Source organism: Manis pentadactyla, chromosome 12 (genome assembly GCF_030020395.1).
Source record: "Manis pentadactyla isolate mManPen7 chromosome 12, mManPen7.hap1, whole genome shotgun sequence".
Taxonomy (NCBI): Eukaryota; Metazoa; Chordata; class Mammalia; order Pholidota; family Manidae; genus Manis; species Manis pentadactyla.
This window is the reverse complement of record NC_080030.1, coordinates 40,442,687-40,463,047: the sequence shown is the minus strand read 5'-3', so window position 1 is coordinate 40,463,047 and position 20,361 is coordinate 40,442,687. Positions and strand designations below refer to the sequence as shown.

Below are 20,361 nucleotides of genomic sequence, written 5' to 3'. Positions count from 1 at the left end.
AGAAGCTTTCAGCCTTGGGGAGGGAACACATTTTGGGGCCTGTGGTTAAGCCTCCATCTCTCCCACCATGGCTGCTCTGCCCATGACCTTATTGCGCAAGCCTTGTGGTGGTCAGTGACAGAGGCTGGTGCGCATCAGTTGGCCAACTCATCCTGTCCATGTGTTGGCTTAGTGTTTCTTCTGAAACAGACTCTCTCTGGTGTGCATTAACATGCAATTCAAAGAGCAGATCCTCGCATACTGTGCTACTCATACAGGTAGATCCTCAAACCTATTTCCCCAGACCACCTTTTCCTCAATGTTCTTGGGCTACTTCTCTCCCCACGTAAAGTGGATGAGCAAACCCTTGCCCGAAGCTCTGACTTCTGAGAGGTTTTCACTACTGTTATTTACTGTCACCTAAAAGAGAAGCAGTTGAACAATCCATTTTTGGCTTGACTTCACATATCAAATGGACCTATTAATGAACTAAGTTCAGTCATTTTCCTCTTCTGTCTGACAATGAGAACTCCCCCACAAGGTCAAATGTATGAACTGAGAAAGGGGTAACTGCATTAGTGCTCAGGGACATGGGTGTCTAAGTCATCTGATCATGCAATTTTCTTGTGCTCTTTAGAGCTACTTAAGCCCAGTCTTGGAATTTCCACTTCCATGTCACAATGAGTTCCACCTTAAACTTCTGTCTAAAAGTACGCACTTCTTGACGGTTAGTTCTGGCTGATAACCCCGGTTAGACACTCTACCAGTTAGTGTCTACCAGGGCTAAATACCATGTCAGGAACTATTTTTTAATGGTGACTCTTGCCCTGCTGTAGATGGCATGGCCTTGGTCCAGAATCCTAGGGATCCGTGCTGTGACTCTCATGTTGGCGATTATCACAGACTCCATACTGTTCTTTCTGTATTATTTATCTCTATTAACCACGGACTCTTCTGAGTCACATGGTCCAAGAAACACAGCCTATTTCTGCTGCAGAGCCATTCTTGTTCTGGGCCCCAATGAAAACTAGGAGCTTCCTATGTGGCTCAATGAATGAAGTCAGAACAATATTCCCAAGAACAGAATATGTTGCCTTGAAAACTTGAATAAGCCCTCCAAACACAATGCTTCTGTCTTACTGGCAGAAGTACAAAGTACAATAACTTATCCTTTGAATGAGATATCCTGGCTTGCCCTAGGTCAACAGGCCCTGGAATATTTCACTTGTTTGGCAGGCCCCTGGATCTTTGTAGGGTTTAACTCTCACTCTGGAGTTCCTGTGTCTAATCATAGCCTCCAGAGCACTTGTCACTTCTTGTTCAAGTTATTGTTTATTACATGATATTATCAATACAGTGCACCAATGTGAAGTTCTGTGAATGTTCAAGTGGTCCAGATACCTTATGACTACATAGTGACACATAGCAGAAGCATTAAAGATATCTGGAGCAAGGTCATAAATGTGTATTGTCATCCATCTCATATAAATGTGAATGCCTCTGGTCCTCCTTTATGATGGGTATTATGCATCCATTAAAATAATTCATTTACCTAGCCAAAGTCTCTGTACCTGAGGCTGTAATCTGCTCCAGTAAAGATGCCATTTCCAACAGGGAAGCTACAATTGGGGTTCTAACTTGGTTTCAGTTTGCAAGAACCCATTATAATTTGCCATGATCCATCTTGGTTTTTGAGGAGCCAAATTGCTAAATTGAATAGGTAGGAGTGGGGCTCACTACCCTTGTATCCTTAAAGTCTTTAAAGGTGGCACTAATTTATGCCATTCCTCTTGGATGCAGTATTGTTTACTTACTCTCTTTCCTGCAAAAGGCAGCTTCAGGGACTTCTATCTGGCCCCTCTTATGACAATGGCTATTACTGGTCAGAGAACAGACATGAGTTCTTCCAGCTGCTAAGTATGGCCATTCCAAGTATATATTTAGAAACTAGGGACATGGGCCATTTTTCACTTGACCTGTATGTGCCCCTACCCTACCCTAACACAGTGGCCATAATACTTGGGGGCTCCTGGGGATCAGCAACAATTTGGATCCTGTTTTCAATTTCCCTTGAAAAATACATGTATATTGTTAGCTTCCATATAGTGTGTCTCTAGGGAAACCATTTCCTTTCAGCAATCTCCAAAGATCCATATGCTCAGTGCCAAATCCAGGCTGTCATTCCCACCTTGCTGCCCACTACAGTAAGTCTGACTACCTTGCTAATGACTTCTAGGTGCTGCCGTCTGGCCCAGCCAGTCATTGGACACAGCCACCCTCTCTGGGGATGGGGAACATAACCTGGCCTAAGTGGCTCTCATTTAGCTGAGGATAGTTTTCTGGAATGGGGGGATGCTGTTAGTTGCAGAACCTCAGAGCAACTGTGGCATCTGGGAAGGTACCCATAGCATCCAAACTGATAGCCTTTGGCACTAGGATGATAACCAGCTAAATATCTAGCCATCCTGTTTGCCTGAGGCTTTCGTCCCTTACCTTTCACCGTTGGCCCTGCAGAGAACTGCCAAGAAATGCTCAGAAGACTTCAGTGTTGATAGAACATTCATGATTTCCTAAAATATGTGACTGGGAAAAACTAATAGCATCAAGGAATTACCTGTAACTAGGTTTGTTTGTTTTTAAAGAGAAAAGATAAACACAACGCTCAGATTGTGATTTACAGGTCACAGGACCCATGGAAACTCTATGCTTAGCTGTACATTTAAACATCATCACACACTCACACGAGTTTCTCTCCTCTTCCACAAGAGAGGAAGATGTGACTTGGCCAAGCCCTGTGGTCAGTCTCTCATGGCACAGAGTGGCTCATTAACCTAAGATTTCAAGGCCTAAAATATCCTGTGCTTTATGATGCTTGATTCTTGGAAGTGAATTTCTAACTTTGTCTTTAAATACAGGTCTTGTTAAAACCTTACCTGATTGCTAAAATACTGTACCTGTTAGACCTCTGTGCATGTGATTCTGAAAACTAAGAATTTTCTCTTTTCTCATCATAAAGATGAAATTACCTTTCTATGGTGAACATATTTTGATGAATTCAAGTTCAAGTCACATGGTATGACAAAGAATTTCCATGCTTGCAGTTAAAACTTGGAAATCCTGGAATATCTGGGATAAGTTGATGGTTTGGGGGGACCAAGCAGAACATTTGAAATGGAGGTTTGCAGCAGGCAGAACAAGGACCATATCTTCATCTCTGGAACCTGAGTACGTGTCGCAAAGGGGAAGTAAGGGCTACGGGGAATGAGAGTTGCAGATTGAGTTCAAGTTGCTAATCAACTGACCTTCAAACAGTCTATCCACGTGGGCCTGGTGTCCTCAGAAGAGCTAGTCTGAGGAAGATATGACTAGAGAGGAAAGGTGTAGAAACACGAAATATTGCTGACTCTGCAGGTGGAAGAGGGAGCTAAGAGGCAAAGAATGCAGAGGACCTGGAGAGGGAGGGGACTTCTCTGCAGCCTCCAAAAGGAACACAGTCAGCTCGATCTTAACCCGAAGAGACCAATGTCAGCTTTCTGACCTTCAGAACTGTAAGAAAACACATTTTTAAGCCACTAAATCTGTGGTCATTTGTTACAGAAGCAATAGAAAACTAACACAAGGTTGTTCTAGAAATCTGGAACACACTGCATCTATGGCCTTTTGCTAATCTCTTTGGTCTAGAATAATTTTTCCTGCTCTCATCTGGGAGCCTAGACATGTCTCATGGTGGCCGGATGGAGAAAAAAGAGGGTGGGACTCAGCATGTAAGGTGATAATTGGGAGAGAGGAAAAAAATGACAACACTTTGGGTAGACAGCAATCCAGGAGGTGTGAATCAAGCAGAAATGGAGGCTAACTTCCTCTGACCAATTGATCCAAAATAAAGATACTTATGCTATTTCACTATTTTCTTCATTCACTTTTCACAGAAATATCTTTGTGCTTTAAGCAACTTATGTGCCACAGGTTGTGTGTTATCTGCAAGTTGAAAACGATTCTCTTTGCAAAATGTGGGTGCCTAGTAATGCTAAAAGGTAACTAATGTGCAAGTCATATTTTGTGGAGAAACAATTTTGAAAAATATAAAATATCGTCGTATACTAACAAACCTGTAAACTGAGGAATACTGGACAAGATCACATCAGTTATTGTTGAAATAGATTTCCCAACATAATTAAATCTTTAAAAATGAAAACACCGTCTAGAAGCAATTATTCTTGTGATAGCCAGCAGAGAGCACCATAACCTTTGTAGAAGATAAAAGCCCAGCCACCAAACACTTCCCAGGGAGTTTCTTTGAGGAAGCAATACCGCGGGGCAGAAAATGAACACCAGTAGTGTATTCCAAGCTTTTTCCGTGTCATTTTATGAGACTTCTTGTCTCTTGTTTTTATTTTTATCTTACAAATCAACTTCAAAAAACAAAGCAGGAGAAATGAACCATGCCTCTTTTTTTCAATTCTGTTGAAGAGAATACGGTGACCAAGATTGAAATTACAATGAAATTGTAGGTAGCATTTCCACATTAATATCTTGTCCCCCAACACCATGCAGTGCACAAAGTCCCGTCCCCACCATGCAAGGACATTAAAATCTATAGTGATTTTAAATCCTGGTATTTATTTTGGGATGCTAAATGTGTCCAGGGGGCATGCTTCCCCTTTGGACTCCCGGTAGAGAAATAGCAACACAGAGCAGTTAAATCTCACAGCAAGGGAGATGAAAGCTTTTTTTTTTTTTTCATGTAGAATCCATTTTTAATGATTTCTGTGGTCTTTATGGTATAGGGACAGTATAGATGTACAGAGGGGGTGAAGACATGGCTTCCTGTCTCACACACAGAGAAGCATGTAGCTGTTCAACATCTTGTTCACTGAGATGGATGGCTTTCCATGAGGGGTAGAATTGTTCCTCCTCCCCAGGCCATTTCATATGGGTTGTTAAAATCTAGTTTCTGGGGCTTTCCTTTTTAATTACGTATGATCAAAAACTGTACAGAGGCAGGCAGTCACCTTGCATCTCTAGGAGCTGATGTCTTTCATGCAATAAATATATATCAAAACACTGGGAGGGAAATTAGAAAAATCTCAATTAAATATTATATTCTGTTAGGCTGAAGAAGAGATGCACCCTAAAACTCCGTTGGACGTAACAGCTTCTCGATACATACTGACTTTCGGAAGAGCATACTCTGTACCTAAATTACTCCTTAAATATGTGGCTACTTCAAAACATTACCTTACCATGAGAGCATCTTAAAAGAGGCATGTGTCCATGAATTTAGGTATGGCTGGAATCTGTATAGCACCTCTGCTCAAAGACTTAAAAATATATCTTCTTTTTATCTGTTTCATCTCTATGATCTCATTTGTGACTTAAAGGCTGAGGAAATCACAATTACAGGATAAGAAATTGGGAGAGGAAGGTTAAGGGCCTAACCCTGAGTCACTGAGCTCAGTCTCTGACTTCTGACACATTTTAAAAGAAAACAAGACAAACTCCATTTCTTTAAATACCTCTTTCAGCCAGGGATCTCTAGCACCTAATGAGCAGCATAACATAGTGAAAGGAAAGGAGCACAAGTGGTTAGGTCCAACCCAATTCACCTTCAGCCCAGCAGCAGGCTGCTGCCAGGGAACAGTGGCCTTTGGGGCTGTGAGGAAGAGACAGTGCTCAAGGAAGAGGCCCTCAGTTTCCAACAGGAGACCACAGAAGCTGTGGCCCATTTCCGTGCAGTGGCAGGCACACTCCAAGTCAGACTGCTGGGTCCCCATGGTCCCTGCGCAAGGTGAAGGGAGATGGACCGCAGGGGGAACTTGTTTCCCCCCAGGTCAAAGAGTGATGATGACCCATAATTATCGCAAAGGATCCCTGGGGAGGGGAAAGGGTGGGGCTGAAACATACCAACTGCAAACTGCAAAGTGCTGCATAAATGTAAGGCATTGGTTTCCAAACAATCTTTCTTAGGCTTCCTGGAGTCTTTGTGCTAGTGCGCCTGAAGAGTCTTCCTAGGCCTTTGATGCTAGGCTGAGATTGCAGCAGAACTAAGAATTATTAAAGGCAGCAAATGCCCTTCAAGCTCAAGACCATCAATTCAGCGTGTGCGGCGATGTACCAACCAGGGAGGGCACCATATCAGGCACTGTGTGGGTCTGCAGGCTAACAGTAGAGAGAAGCCATCCTCCCCACAACCCCAAAAGAGGAGGCCAGTCCAGATCCCCCAAAGGTTTGGACCTGGGTCAGTCCACAGCCCTCAGACCCTATGCCTACAGGACTGGGTAGAGTCTCCCCTAGGGCCCCATGAAGCTAACCAAGATCCACTTCAGAAATGACCCCATCCCCAGGAATGAACGAAGTGATCCAGTTTTCCCAGTATCCGTTGGATCAGGAAAATGGCAAGGTGGTTCCCAGGTTGAGTGCCACGGACAGCGTCACCCGCTTTTCCTCGCTTCCCACTGTCCCTCAGCCTCTTCGCAGTGACCACAGCTGAAGCTGGGGGACTCCCAGAGGCAGCCCCTACTTCCCAGCACAACATAATACAGAACAAGAGCTTTTGCAGAGCAATACTCAGGAGCAGGTGAGCTCAGTCTGGAAGAGCAGGGCGCAGAGTCGGCAATGTGATTTCATTTGGGAGGTTCCGCACAGTACCTGCTTTAACTCCCAAAGGAAGAGCTTCCAAACCAGCTTGACTTTGGAAAATAACCAAAGGGTTTGATCACAGAATCTCATGGACTCTTTTGCCCAATTGTGAGTAGTACTCAAGAAATTTACACTAAATGGTCAGTTAAACATATTCACAGAAATACACAGCAAAGCACTGAAGTCTGTTTGCAAGCCTTCATCAAAAGCTTTCGAAGTATTTCAATTTAGGAAAGACTATCTTGAAATTTATAGGCTGGTGTTACAAACCAAAAAATAAAAAAGATGGGAGAATATGTGGCCAAATTATTATTTCCTCCATTTTTCTTTCCTCTCAAAACTTTGTTTACATTGAGAAGCCTAAACTGACCTTCTGATAGCTGCTGGTTACACAAAGAATCCATGATAATTTCCCGAGTAAAGAAATTAAAGCCACGCCTCTCAGACCAGAAGTTGCAGGTCCAATCTGAAGACCTGAATGGTTATTTCTGTGCAGTCCGCACTGTGCTGCATGTCTATGGCCTATGCCCAGCATTTTCCACTAGGTAACTTGATTAACATGATCTCTGATCTTACAGAAACTTCAAGTACTACAGCTTGCTCCCTGGTTTTTTGTTTTTCGTCATGCTAGGGTTATCTTTTCTTTACAAAATATTAAAATTTCTTAGTAAAGGCTGGGGAAATATTCAACAACTATTTCCATTTAGTTTGCAGATAAAATTCAGGGCGTTATTTCCATTCAAATGTCAAGCCACACTTTGACACTATAAAGCCATGTTATGTTGATAATTTGCTAAGGTAAGGCCAAAATGGGTTTTTGGTGGGTTGTGGGTTATTCATGTGGTGAGAAATACTCATCATCATTTGTAAGTGAAGACTTTCATATTGCTTCTCTAATAAAGTGAGTTCTCTTTAACAACAGACCCCCAAACTGCTGTCATTCTTTAGATAAAAGACTGCATTAGTTGTGTTTCATTTGGTTTAAGATTTGTGGGCATAAATGGCATGAAGCTTCAAGTTTATTTACTGGAAGGGATAACCCTTTTCTGGGGTTATCCAGAAGAGGAAAGCCCTTTTCTGGTTAAAAGAATGATGTACAACAGATAGAGAACTCTGAGCACTCTGGGTTGAAAAGGAGAGACAGAGAGAGAGAGACAGAGAGACAGAGAGAGAGAGAGACAGACAGACAGAGAGAGTGGCCAGAAAATGGAAGTTGATTAATGCATGCCCCCACACTTATCCCACAAGGTATCCTGAGCATTTCTCATACAAACTGATAGCGCAACAAAACAACTCCAATAGATTAGTAGTATGCCTATTTTTCTCAAGCACAAAGGATATACTCTGAGATATATATTGAGCAAAACAAATAATAGTATATCATCTTTTAAAACTCTAGTAATTTGACCTTCTATAAATATACTTAAATAATATATTATAGATAGCTATTCACATAGGACACAAAGTGACACATAAACATACAAAAATAAAACCATCATGTTTTAACTCTTGTTTGTGTTGTTTGTTTTGTTTGGAATAAAGACATTAAGACAACTGAGACACCAGAATCATGTTGTCAATATTCATCCTGGGAAAACTGGATATAAATCTATGTGTGCATAGGCACCACACCCAAGGACGGAAACAGCAAATACTCTTTGCTGGGCTTATTACTATCTCCTACAGTGGTTTAGAAAAGCTGGGAAGAAGGAGAGGTCTCCAAGTGTAATGAGATAGATTTCTTTAGAGGTGCTATGCTATGGAAAGGAAAAGGTAATCAGATCCCCACCACCTGGGTAAAGAGGGAAAATATCAAGCAGTCCTTTGAGAGAGAGGAACATAAACCGCCTCCTCCTCCTTGGGCTCTCCCACACCCCACTCATCATCAAGTGTTTCTCAACCCATTCTGGACCAAAGGCAATGGAATTTGGTTCCACAATACCCAATCTGTCCTGCTCCAGTTGCTGGTATAGAAAAGATCCCTCCACTCAAAAACTCATTTGTAGACCTCAACTACCCAACCTGATGGAATAAGTCCATTCATCTTTTGGAAAATAGAACACTTCTTTGACTATCCCTGGTAAAATGTATCTTTTGTCCATGGAATGTTGTAATGCTCTCGAGAGCAAGGAACAAAAGATACATTTCTCACGCGCCACCAGAAGTCTAGCACAGCCGGGAGCTCTATAGGAACACAATGTTTCTTCAACCGGACTCAGTCAGCCCAGTCTTGAAGGAAGCTCTACGGCTGGAAGCCGGGGTCCTGCTGCTGTCGAAGCTGGTCCTCACCTAAGTTGCATCTTCTAAGAGGGCGCTGCTCTTTGACGAGCTGGTTTCAGTTTTCCTTTCAAGGAAAGCTCTTGCAACATCTTGAAGAGTTGCCTGGGGAAAGGTGTAAGATAAGAATCCTCGCTTGTTCTCAAATACAATTTTCAACGCAGGCAGAGGCAGATGGTTTCTCGCGCCCCTGGGGGGTACCCTCGTGGGCAGACGCAGGGGCCCGCTGCTGCTGGTAGATATCCTGGATCAGCAGGGTGTTCATCACTTTCCATTCCCTGTATTTTCTGGCTGTCAGCTTCGGATCATCCAGTAGCTGGTTAATCATGGCCAGGTCATGTTCTTTGCACTGTTCCAGTAGGATAAAAAAGGGAGGTGGGATGTAGTGAATAACTGAATTTCAGTGAACCATCTCCAGCCCTTCTACAAATATATACACATATACATTTGTCATAAAATTATCAAAGTGTTTTTACACATCAATATTCGAATCCCTACACCAATCCTAAGAGATATGGCAGGATATCCTTGCCACAGAGAAGTCGAGTATCCTACCCAAGAATCACTGGAAGTAGCAGACATACAGCCATGGTCTCCAGTGTTGCTTCTTCCTAACCAATCTGTTACTACACATCATAGTAAATATTTCTATCTGGGGATAAGCATTATTCCTCCTGAAACTTACAGTGGTATAATCATTTCTTTGACCATCCAAACTCCAACTAAGCAAAAGTGTGACCCGGTGTTTACCCTAAGTCATAAGATAATACAAAATATCTTTCTTATGTTTTATTAAAGCATCTTGATTTTTAATAAATCACACACATTAATTTAATTAACATATATAAAATAAACACATTGGTTATCTTTTTATTCAAAGAAAAGACTATAAACCTTCCATCTAACCAGTATGTATTCCAGGGATGCTAACAGAGTAAACAATCTAGTCACATTATTTCACCTTGCTAGCTACCTATGTAACCAATGACACACATTCTGAAATGTCTGGCTCAGGTTAGGGGAGTTTTCTGCAGTCAAGAATGAAGCAAAAATAAGATGCAACAGCCTCCAATTCAGAGAGATTATTCAGTCCTGACAATTGTGACTCAAATCCATTTTTGTCTCCTCCATCCCTGTGACCATAATCCTAATTTTGGATATGAAGTCCAACATATCACACTTGACCTTAAGTGAGTTCCTGCCTCCAATCCCCTCTCACTCCACCCTCTGCAAGGCAGTGCAAGGGATCCACGTAAAATGCTGAGTCCTCAATGTTTCCCGTCATGTCCAAGGTTCCGTGGACTGGAGCTCCACGTGTCGATCTTCCGCTTCCTAACTTCCTGCTCTAATGCGGCAGATGTCAGTTTCCCCTCCCACGTGATGCTAGATCACATCTCCATGATGTTGTGCTGCACAGAGAAACTTCTTCCACGTTCTGCACCTCATGAACTCTCATTCCTACAGCTGCTTTCACGTGGAATGCTTTTCAATCTTTCTTCCCCTGATTTTACTAATTCATAAACCTATGCTCACATCAGGCATCATGTTCTCCAGAAAACCTTCTCTGAACCCCCAAATTGGATTCTCATTTTTTTACGTTCTCATGCTTTCCACTACACTTAGAACCCTCTTGAACTTACCACGTTATACTTAGATGTTTGTGGATCTGTCATGCCACCTAAAGCTTCCTAAGACGCTTTACAAAGGTGACAAAACCATTTTATTCATCCCTCTATTTCTTGCACCTTCTCCAATGCCAAGTTCTAGGTAGGTATCCAACACATATTATTGAGCCAATCTCTCTGCCTACCCCAGGATGGCATGTAGCTATAAGTTCACAACCACGCTCACTGGTTATAGTTCAAATTCATGACCACTGCCATTAAGTGGACTTTAACTACTATCCAATAATCATAGTTTTTCATCTTTTTTCTCTCTCACTCCTCCAAATGACTTTTTCAAGACTTCTCTTGCAATGGCTACCGCGTTCGCCCCTTGTGGCGGTGACGACAGCGATACGTACACAGACCTGGTTCACTTCAGTTGTTTATTGTTGCTCGGAAGGCCGGGAGAAGGTGAGTGAGAAGAAGCAACAGCGGGGGGGAGCGAATGAGAAGAAGAATGAGGGGAGAGAGGGAGACAGAGATTGAGAGAGTGGGAGAGTGAGTGAGAGAGAGAGAGAGTGAGAGAGTGAGAGAGTGAGTGAGTGCTTCTCTTTCCTGCTTATGCCTTATATAAAGGAAGCTGGCCTATGGTGATCAAGATCATGCAAGCCTATAGGAGCAACTTCCTTATGCTAATGCCACCAAACCAGGCAGGGTGGCGCCCAGGAAGCGTGCGCCATCTTAGGACATTGGTCAACTAGAGTGGAAGGGCGGTGTTCAGCCATAGTGGGACTCAGCCTCGGCCGTAGGCCGGCCCCTACAATGGCAATAAGTCATTGTGTGGCATGATGCCCCACTGCCTCTCTGACCCTCTACTCAAACCTCTCCCACCACTCCCTTACAGCTGATAACCTTGTTCCTTTTTTGAGGAAATGCAAACAATCAGGAGAACGCTTTTCCCAAGTTCCTATTGCCCACTACTTATATCAGCACAAATATACTGCTGCCTTCCTTCCTGTTCATTTGCATGAAACACCTGCTCTCTTAGGAAAGGCCAGTCTCTCCACTGTGTACTATGGCCCTCTCTCATACTCAGGAAATTTGCTCCAGCAATTCTCCCTTTCCTGTGACACCAATTGCCCATCTCCACTTGATTGTTCTCATTGGCATACATGCAGGCTATTTTAACTTTCATCTTACAAGTCCTCTTGACCCTACGTCTCTGTTCCAGCCAATGCTCCACTTTTCTCCTTGTCTCCAATGTACCTGTGCCTATTCTTCCACAGACGCACTCCCACCAAGCTTCTGCCACCCCAGTTCTACCAAAACTGTTCTTGTTAAGGCCATCAATGATCTTCGTGTTGCTGAATCCAGTAACCACTTACTCATCTTCAACTTACTTATCAACAGCATCCAAAATTGTTGATTACTCCTTGAACACATCACGTCTCTTCTGCGACACATGCTCCTGATTTTCCTCACCCCACAATGGCCATTTAGTCTGTCTCCTCTGCTGGCCTTCCTTCTGGCCCACTCTCTTGACATCACTGTACCTCCAGCACTCCAGCCTTTAGCTCCTCTCTGTTCTATCTGCATTCACGTGCTTGGTGATCTCATGTAATCTCTCCCACTCTCCTTAACACTGAGAGTTGCAAATGTATCTTGCCTCCTTACCCCTCCTTGAACTTCATACTTGTCTAAACTCCTCTTCAGCAACTCCACCTGGACACCTTATAGGCATCTCAAATGCAACACATCCAAAAATAAGTTCCTGTTATTCTCCACACTTCCCCCCTACTCCCAGTACACACTGAAACCTGCTCCTTCCACAGTCTTTTGCAAAGCACCTCATGTCGACTCCACCTTTCCAGTTGCTCAGAACACTGAAGTCATCCTTGACTCCTTCTCCCACTCCAGATCTGCTGGAATCCTCAAAATATGCCAAATTATGGCACACCTCTGTTCAGAATCTTCCAGAGGCTTCCTATCTCCCTCTGAAGAAAAGTGACGGTATCTGCAATGGCAATAAGACACTCTGTGGCATGATGCCCCACTGCCCTCTGACCCACTGCTGCGGTCCCATCCCCCATCGCCTATGGATTTGCTGTCTCCTGAATTCTCAGCATCTGCATTTCAAAAAACAATCTTTTCCCAAAAACATAAGCTTTCATGCACTGACATCACCACTGCTCTATTCATATGAAGTTGTTTAAGCTCTACTTTCTTCTTAAGACATTTTGACAACTATTTCAGCAAGAGATCCTAATATTTTATTGACAAAACGAAATAAGATCTTTTCAGATTAATAAAATTTAGACACCTGATTATTAAAGGCAAAAATGAATTAACTGCGCCCCTGAATCTGACCAAAGGTCTTTGGGAAAGTTATCTTCAACTTTGGGCTCACACTTCTCATACGGTTTTTAGTGCTAACAACTCAAATTCTTACCATTAGACTCTAGTCTATGTGAAATTCTTTTATGGATAAAGAAAAAAAACTGTAGACAAGAATAGAGAGGAAGGAAGTTGATGAAACAAAGCCCTCTGTGATGCTTCCTAGACCCGCTCCCCAGGGTCATCAGCCTTGCTCACGAATGGCCCTGCCTCTCCCCTGTGGTGCATGCGGGAGGCTTTGAACTACTTTTACAACATCCTCCTTGCTTTCTGGGAGGCAGGCAGGGTTTGGCAGGACTTCCAAAAGAACACCATGAGAGAGCAAATGCTGTACTTTTATTTTTCACTCCAAATATTTAATACGTGGTTTGACTCAAGGCTTAAGCAATGGAAGTGTGTTCGGCCAGAACACTTGGGGGAAAGGAACATTGGTTCCCTCCTTTGACACAGGCCAGAGTAACCCTGAGAGAAAGTTTCAGTCCACCCATTAATCAATCCATTAATCATTCATTTTAAATTAAGTCAGGCTTAGCCAAAAGTCAATGAATGTTGAGCTCTCCAAAATCCTTAAAGATCTGTATGTAGTGTATGACATGAGAGTCTGTTCAGCTCCCTGGAAGAATTTCCATCAAGAGCCTCTGTTCCAATACAATCCCAGTATGGGGATTTTTCTTTGATTTTGGAATGTGCCTATTGCTAATATAAACATTAATGTTAAAACAGTTCCCTTGTTCCTGCATGGAGTTCTGTTGTCTTTGCTTGCCCACACTCCAGCTTTGAAGTAGTTTTTAAAGTAAACATTTATATTGTAATGGAACATACATAGAGAAAAGCACACATATAATAAAGTGGGTGTTTGATTAATGATCACAAAATGGACACATCTGTGTAACCAACACTGAAATCAAAAAAGGACCCTTATCCAGCCCATCAGAAGCCCCTTAGTCCTGTTCCCTTCTCTTCAAAGGCAATCTCTCACTCCAAATGCTTTGAATTTTAAAGACAGTTCAAATTAAATTAAAGATAGTTAAAATAATTCTTACAGCCTTTCAACATGAACAGACATACATGTTCTACACTATCTTTCTCCAGTGAATAGACGGATGCCCTTTTTTCCCCAACAAGGCCAATTTCTACATTATCATATCTTCCTGCCTCTGACAAGGCTCGTAAGACCACAGATCATGGACCACCCGTCATCTGCCCCAGCATTGCTCTCTGTGAGGCCTGAGGGTATGTGGAAAGGGCCTCTCTCCAGGAATATGCAGAGAGAAGAGCCCTTCTGCTGGATGTGGCCGGCAGTTCTAAGACGGCTCCCAGGGTTCCCTGCTCCCTGATCTTCACACCCTCACTGAACGCTTCTCCTTGAATGGAGGCTGACCTGGTGACTCGCATCTGATGACTGGAATATTGTAAACGTAACACAGGGTCACTCTCGAGACCAGGGTGTGATCCCTCTTGCTGGCTTACTTGCTCTGAGCTTCCATTCAGGGAGCTGCTGATGAGGAGGCTCACAGGGCCAGGAACTGAGACCCTCAGTCCCACAACCCTGAGGAACTGAATTGTGCCAACAACAGGACCAAATCCTCCCCCAGGAGAGGCACGAAGGCAGCCCCTCCTGGCTCCAGGATCACAGCCCCTTGAGAGACCTGCAGGCAGACGCACCCAGCCAAGCCATGCCCAAATTCCTGACGACCTGCAGAAACTGTGTTTACTGTTTGCAGTTGTCAATATTATGGTAGTTTGTTACCTAGCAGTAGATAACTAATGCAGGAGAAGAGAAGAAAGAGCTGTTGAATTCATCGATTCCCTGGCCATAGTACAAGGAGAGCAAGAGGACACGGCAGACCATATGGGCCAGTAAACCTTTGAGTTCTTGGTACAGTCCTGATGTCCCAGTGTCAGGTCGGGGCATACAGTCCTGTGATAGTACAGAATCCGGAGGATTCTGTTCAATGGAAAGCTGAGACCACAGTCTTTCTCCTGGGAGAGGCCTGAGTGGTCCTTCACCTCCTTAGCCTGTTTCCTATTGCTCCCAACATGGACTGCAACAGGTCATCCACTGATATACATTTGTCTAGGCCAGTTCCTCCTCCTTGAATACCTTCCTTCTCATCCTGATTTTCTTCATCCCTTAACCATGGGCCAGTTATCAGCACCTCCATGATACTGTTCCAATGGCCTCAGATACGCAGACACTTCCCTCCTCTGAGCTAAGCCCAAGTTTGAATCAATACAGTACATATCACGTTGCATTCTAATTATTTTCCTCTCTGCTTCCATTGTCCAGTGGAGTCCATTCAATGGCCCTGGTGTTTTAGAATAGTCTCTGGTACATAGTAAGATTCAGGAAATATTTGTTCAATAAAAAATTCATATCAGTTATTACAAATAAGACCAAAATCTGAAAATATGATGACATATTACAGTGAGTGACCAAACAAATTTATCCACTCTGTACTATGGATTACAATAGATTTGCCTTTGAAATGAGTTTAGTGATGTTTTTCATCATTAAATGTTACAGAATTTGGATTTTCTTTGTACACTTAAAACACCCCTTTGCCTTTAATTTTTCAGCCGTACTTTTGCAGCCTCTTAAGGGGTCTTCTGTTGACTAACCAGGACATCTGACTAAGAGTCACTCAGCCACCTCTTTGTGGCTGTGTCTTTTGACTGCTGATATTTCTTCCTGGGAAGATAATCAAACTCTGGATGCAGAAGTACATATACCAACCAGAATTAAACTGTAGGATATATCAAGGCTTTTCAGAATCTATTAATCTGCTAATTTGGGACTATTTGACAAAGTATCCTGGCCTCCTTCCATTCATACTAGAATCTTAATGTAAAAGCAGGATGCTTTTTTTATGAAGACCCATTTTAGTTACAGGAGGCCCTGAGAAGAGCTTCAGTACATCCCATACAGTCCCTTACTCCCATTGTGAACACACCTGGCCTATTACCCTGAGGTATGGATTTCCCACTGTCTGGCTTTCATGGTGTTTCATTCTCTAGAGCCTTCAGCTGAGAATCACTAAATCTTCGCTGCATCTGAAATCTAGAAATTTTCTTCTGGATATAGTACAGAAGAATGGCATCCTTTAAAGAATCATGTAAGATCCAAAGATCTTATTAATATTACTATTTATTCTCATGTGTTACCTATCTTAAGCTCTCATTAACATTTACTGTGCTAGTTATAAGAAAAAAAAATTGCATATGTTCCTTACCTTCTAGGAGTTTAACATTTGAAATTTTATACCAGAGTGAATATAAAAATCAAGGCCTATGAAAGGAAACTGCATTGGGTGCTATGGAGTGAATATTGTAGTGCTTTAGGGAAGGTCATCTCACCCTATATAGAGTATATTTGTTTTCGCTGCCCTCCCCGCTACCCACACAAACACACCAGGGTTAACATGAATCTCCCTAAAGAACCAGCCATTCCTCACCCCACATCCAGAGTTTGTTCACAATCTGACATTTTCTACCTTTAATGTACTATTCAAGGTGCGGATTTTGTGGAGTTTCTCATTGATGGATGGATTTTTGCACCGCTTAACAAAGGACTTTCTCAGCTCCTTTTTGGTTGAAGGGCGTCGGTCCCCAAGAGGAGAGAGACTAGCTTGCTCTAATGATTTGTAGAGCTTCTCCATTTCATCATCTTCGGACACTTTTGTTTCTCCTATTAAAATAAAAAAAGCAATAACAATAAACCCAGTTAAAATCAAGGAGAGAACATTAGACACCGGGGTCCTAAAACAAGGTGCTGCTGACACCTTGAGTTCAAAGTTCTACTCTCCAGACTAGACACTATGAGACAATACATGAGACAATAAATGTTTGTTGTCTAAGCCACTCAGCTAACAGCAGTTTGTCATGACAGGCCACGTTCCCATTGAAGGTGCTAGGGAAATACCTGCTCCAGGCCTCTCCCCCAGCTTCTGGAAGTTCCTCAGCTCTTGGCAGCACTGTCCAATCTTCACATGTGTTTTCCCTGTGTGCACATCTCCTTGTCCAAATTTCGCCATTTTATAAGGACACAGATCATGTCGGATTAGAGCCTCATCCTACTGACTGCATCTTAACTAATTACATCTGCAACAACATATGGGGTCCCATTCTAGTATTGAGGTTAAGACTTCAGTGTAGGAATTTGGAGGGACACAACTGATCCTGTAATGTCTGCTGCCTACCCTCCCAATATTCTTGACCTTCTCACATGCTTAATACATTCACACCATCCCAACATCTCCATAAGTCTTAACTTATCCAGTATCAACTCTTAAGTCCAAAACCTAATCCAAATACCATCTAAATCTGGTTTTGGTGAGACCCAGGGAATGATTCATCCTGTGGCAAAATGCCTCTCCATCTGTGAACCTGTGCAGCCAAACAAGTTACCCACTTCTCAAATACAGTGGTGGGACAGGAAAGCCCTAACAAACACAAACCCTAAAGCTTGAGAACCATTGCTCAAGATGACTTTTTAACATCCTTCCTAGTATTGCCCTCTGAAAGAAGGAACCCATCTGTGGTCTAGGGTTTTGAGCAGATAATGATCATTCCTTATGCTGCCAGGCATTCCTCTCCCCTGCCTTGCTAGCCTCAGCCCAGATGCTTCCAGTGCAGTGACTCCATCAGGATCCAGGGGGATCACATGTGCTAAGCTGAGCTGAGGGCAGGTCCATCATGCTGGCCCCATTCAGTGATTCAGAAATGAGCATTTGTCCTAGGTCACATCGAATGGGGCCAGAGAGACTCAGTTCTGAGCCTTGAGTTGGGGCACCGGGGAAACAATTTCTCTTTTTTCCTCAACAGAGTGGTGTGATAATGTGAGCTGGAAGCTTCCAGGAATCATCCCAAGAATGATGAAAATGGAGCCAGCCTATAGGAATAGCTGAGACATAGATCTTGGTGATACCACTGGAGCCCTCCCAGCATACGGGAGCCAATAGTTTGCCTTTGTTAAACTACTCTGGATGCAGTTTTCAGTCATATGCAAATGACACAGAAAGTTAGCCAAATAAAATCTTCATCTCTGATGTCACCTTAATTTTTCCCTAAGAACTTCAGTTCCTCATTCCTTCATTCTCTGAAAATAACCTTGGAAAAATTACACCGAGATTTATTTTTCCACCATGTCCTCCTTAGTGTCTATGAGTTTCACATCCTGTCCTGATAACAAGCTTGATAGAGGTCCATATAAATAGCATGGCATTAGGATGAACTGAAAAAAGAGGACTCTCTAAAGGGTAAAGAAAAAAATATCAAGTGTGTCAATATCCAGCAAACTTCACTTACAGTTTACTCTTGAAGATTAGAAATCTTTAAGTAATAATTAAATTTCTTCCATCAACTGCTAGAAAGTTCCCACAGATGTTACCAATACTCTTCCATAAAATGGAGAGAAAAGATATTGGACTAACTTTGCAACTGACTTAAAATGTTGGTCAGTAAACCTCTCTGTTCTCTACCAAAACAGTCTCAAAAACAGGGGGAAATATTCAAAGCTACATTTACACATAATTGGACTTTCTGGCTTAGATTGTGTGCACACATCAAAAATGGGATTTTTGTCAAAAGCACATGAAAAGATGCTCAACATCATTAGTCATTAGAGAAACGCAAATTGAAATCTGAATGAGATACTACTTCACATCCACCAGGATGGCTAAAATAAAAAAGACACACAATGATAAGTGTTATCAAGGATGTAGAGAAATTGAGACCCTTATATATTGCTAGTGAAAATGTACAATGGGGCACCTACTTTAGAAAATAGTTTGGCAATTCTTCAAAATGCTAAGCATAGTTATCATATAATTCAGCAATTCTACTCCTAGATGTAAACTCAAGAGATTTATAAACATACATTAATATGAAATTTATACACGAATGTTCATAGCAGCACAATTCATAGTTGACAGAGGTGGGAACAGCCTAAATGTTCATCAACTGATGACTGGATAAACAAAATGTGGCATATGCATACAATGGAATACTATTCAGTAACTAAAATAAATGAAGTACTGATACATACTACAACACGGGCAAACCTTAAAAACATTCTGCTAAGTAAAAGAAAGCAGTTACAGAAGACCACATATTGCATGAGTCCATTTATACAAAATGTCCAGAGAAGGCAAATCCAAAGAGACAGAAGTAGATGTGGTAGTTGGCTGGGAAGGGGACAAGTTAGAACAGGGAACACAGATAATGAGTATAGGGGTTTCTCTGTGGTGTTGAAAATGATCTCTCATGCTCGCTTTGACAGCACATATGCTAAAATTGGAAAATGATCTCAAAATAGATTGTTGCAGAACTATCTTGAGACAGTTGCACAACTCTATGAATATACTAAAAAATCACTGAACTGTACATTTTTATGTATGAATTTTATAGTATATGAACTCTCTCTCAATAAAGCTATAAAAATAGGCTTTTATGAGATTACCTAATAACTGATGATACTTTCACAGCAGAAATACTAAGCACGGTAACAGTCCCGGAGATAAACTGGAGGCATTAGAAAGTCCTACGGAAATTAAATGAAAAGACATTTGACTCTTAGACCCCCTCCAAGAGTTAGGACTGAGGACTCTGGGAGTTTTCAGACACACAAGGACACAATAACTTTACATGTTCTTTTCTTTGCAGCTCAGCATGCGGGACTCTACTTCAAATAAAATCTAAATACATAGCTTTCAACACCATAGTATTTTTGAAGTAATATATATTTAATAAGCTTCCATAACAAAGAAGATAAATTGGAAGGTTTCTTTAATTTTCCCCATGTTCACCAAGCAGCTCAATTGTGCTACTAATGATCATGATAGGAAATATAATTACTTTTGACTAATACATTAGTTTGTAACTTTGTCTGGGAAAAATTGTTCTATTAAGACCATGTATCTAATCTGATAGATATTAAATTGGTAAAGATGAAAATAACTTAAGAATCTTGGAATATTGTGGCACAAAGTACACTCAGTAAATGAAAAATAGGACTGCCTGTTTAGAAAATATTATTTAATATATTTATACAGATATGTGTTAACTTTCTGTTAAAAATTTCAAAGATTATCTCCTTCTCACACATGTATTCCTTTCCCTGACTTAAACTTTGGGGCATTAATTATAAGAATGTGTGTGTGTGTGTGTGTGTGTTTATAGTACAGTATATATAGCATGTGTGTGTGCACACAAGCAATCCTCCAATACACCATGAAATAGTGCAACTTTAAAACTACCACACAGGTAAAGTGTGCCTGTTGGTTGGGATTACTGAAAATCAGTACAGAATTCACCTAAAATATGGCTAAATAATGTGTGAAAAACACTGTCTACTTGGACTTTTAGAAATTGGAGATAGTAGTAAGGAGCAAGTATACTCAGGTAAAGCTAAAGCTGTTGGGGAAAGGGGAGACAAAATAAAAGGCAAGTTACCACTATGTTCTTGTCT

The 20,361-nt window shown here is 41.9% G+C and overlaps 1 protein-coding gene across 3 annotated transcripts in view; it reads right to left on the bottom strand.

The window, feature by feature from the left end:
- Positions 1 to 5,933: 5,933 nt before the first annotated feature.
- The window catches only part of IPCEF1 (interaction protein for cytohesin exchange factors 1), a 117,135-nt gene continuing 102,707 nt past the window's right edge, over positions 5,934 to 20,361 (bottom strand). For all 3 annotated transcript variants that reach the window (XM_036886772.2, XM_036886773.2, XM_057489081.1), the window contains 2 exons: positions 16,388 to 16,581; positions 5,934 to 9,244 (listed from right to left, as the gene is read on the bottom strand). In XM_036886772.2, the coding sequence (XP_036742667.1) occupies positions 9,038 to 9,244; positions 16,388 to 16,581 (401 nt within the window). In that variant the 3' untranslated portion in view covers positions 5,934 to 9,037. The remainder of the gene's footprint in view (positions 9,245 to 16,387; positions 16,582 to 20,361) is intronic.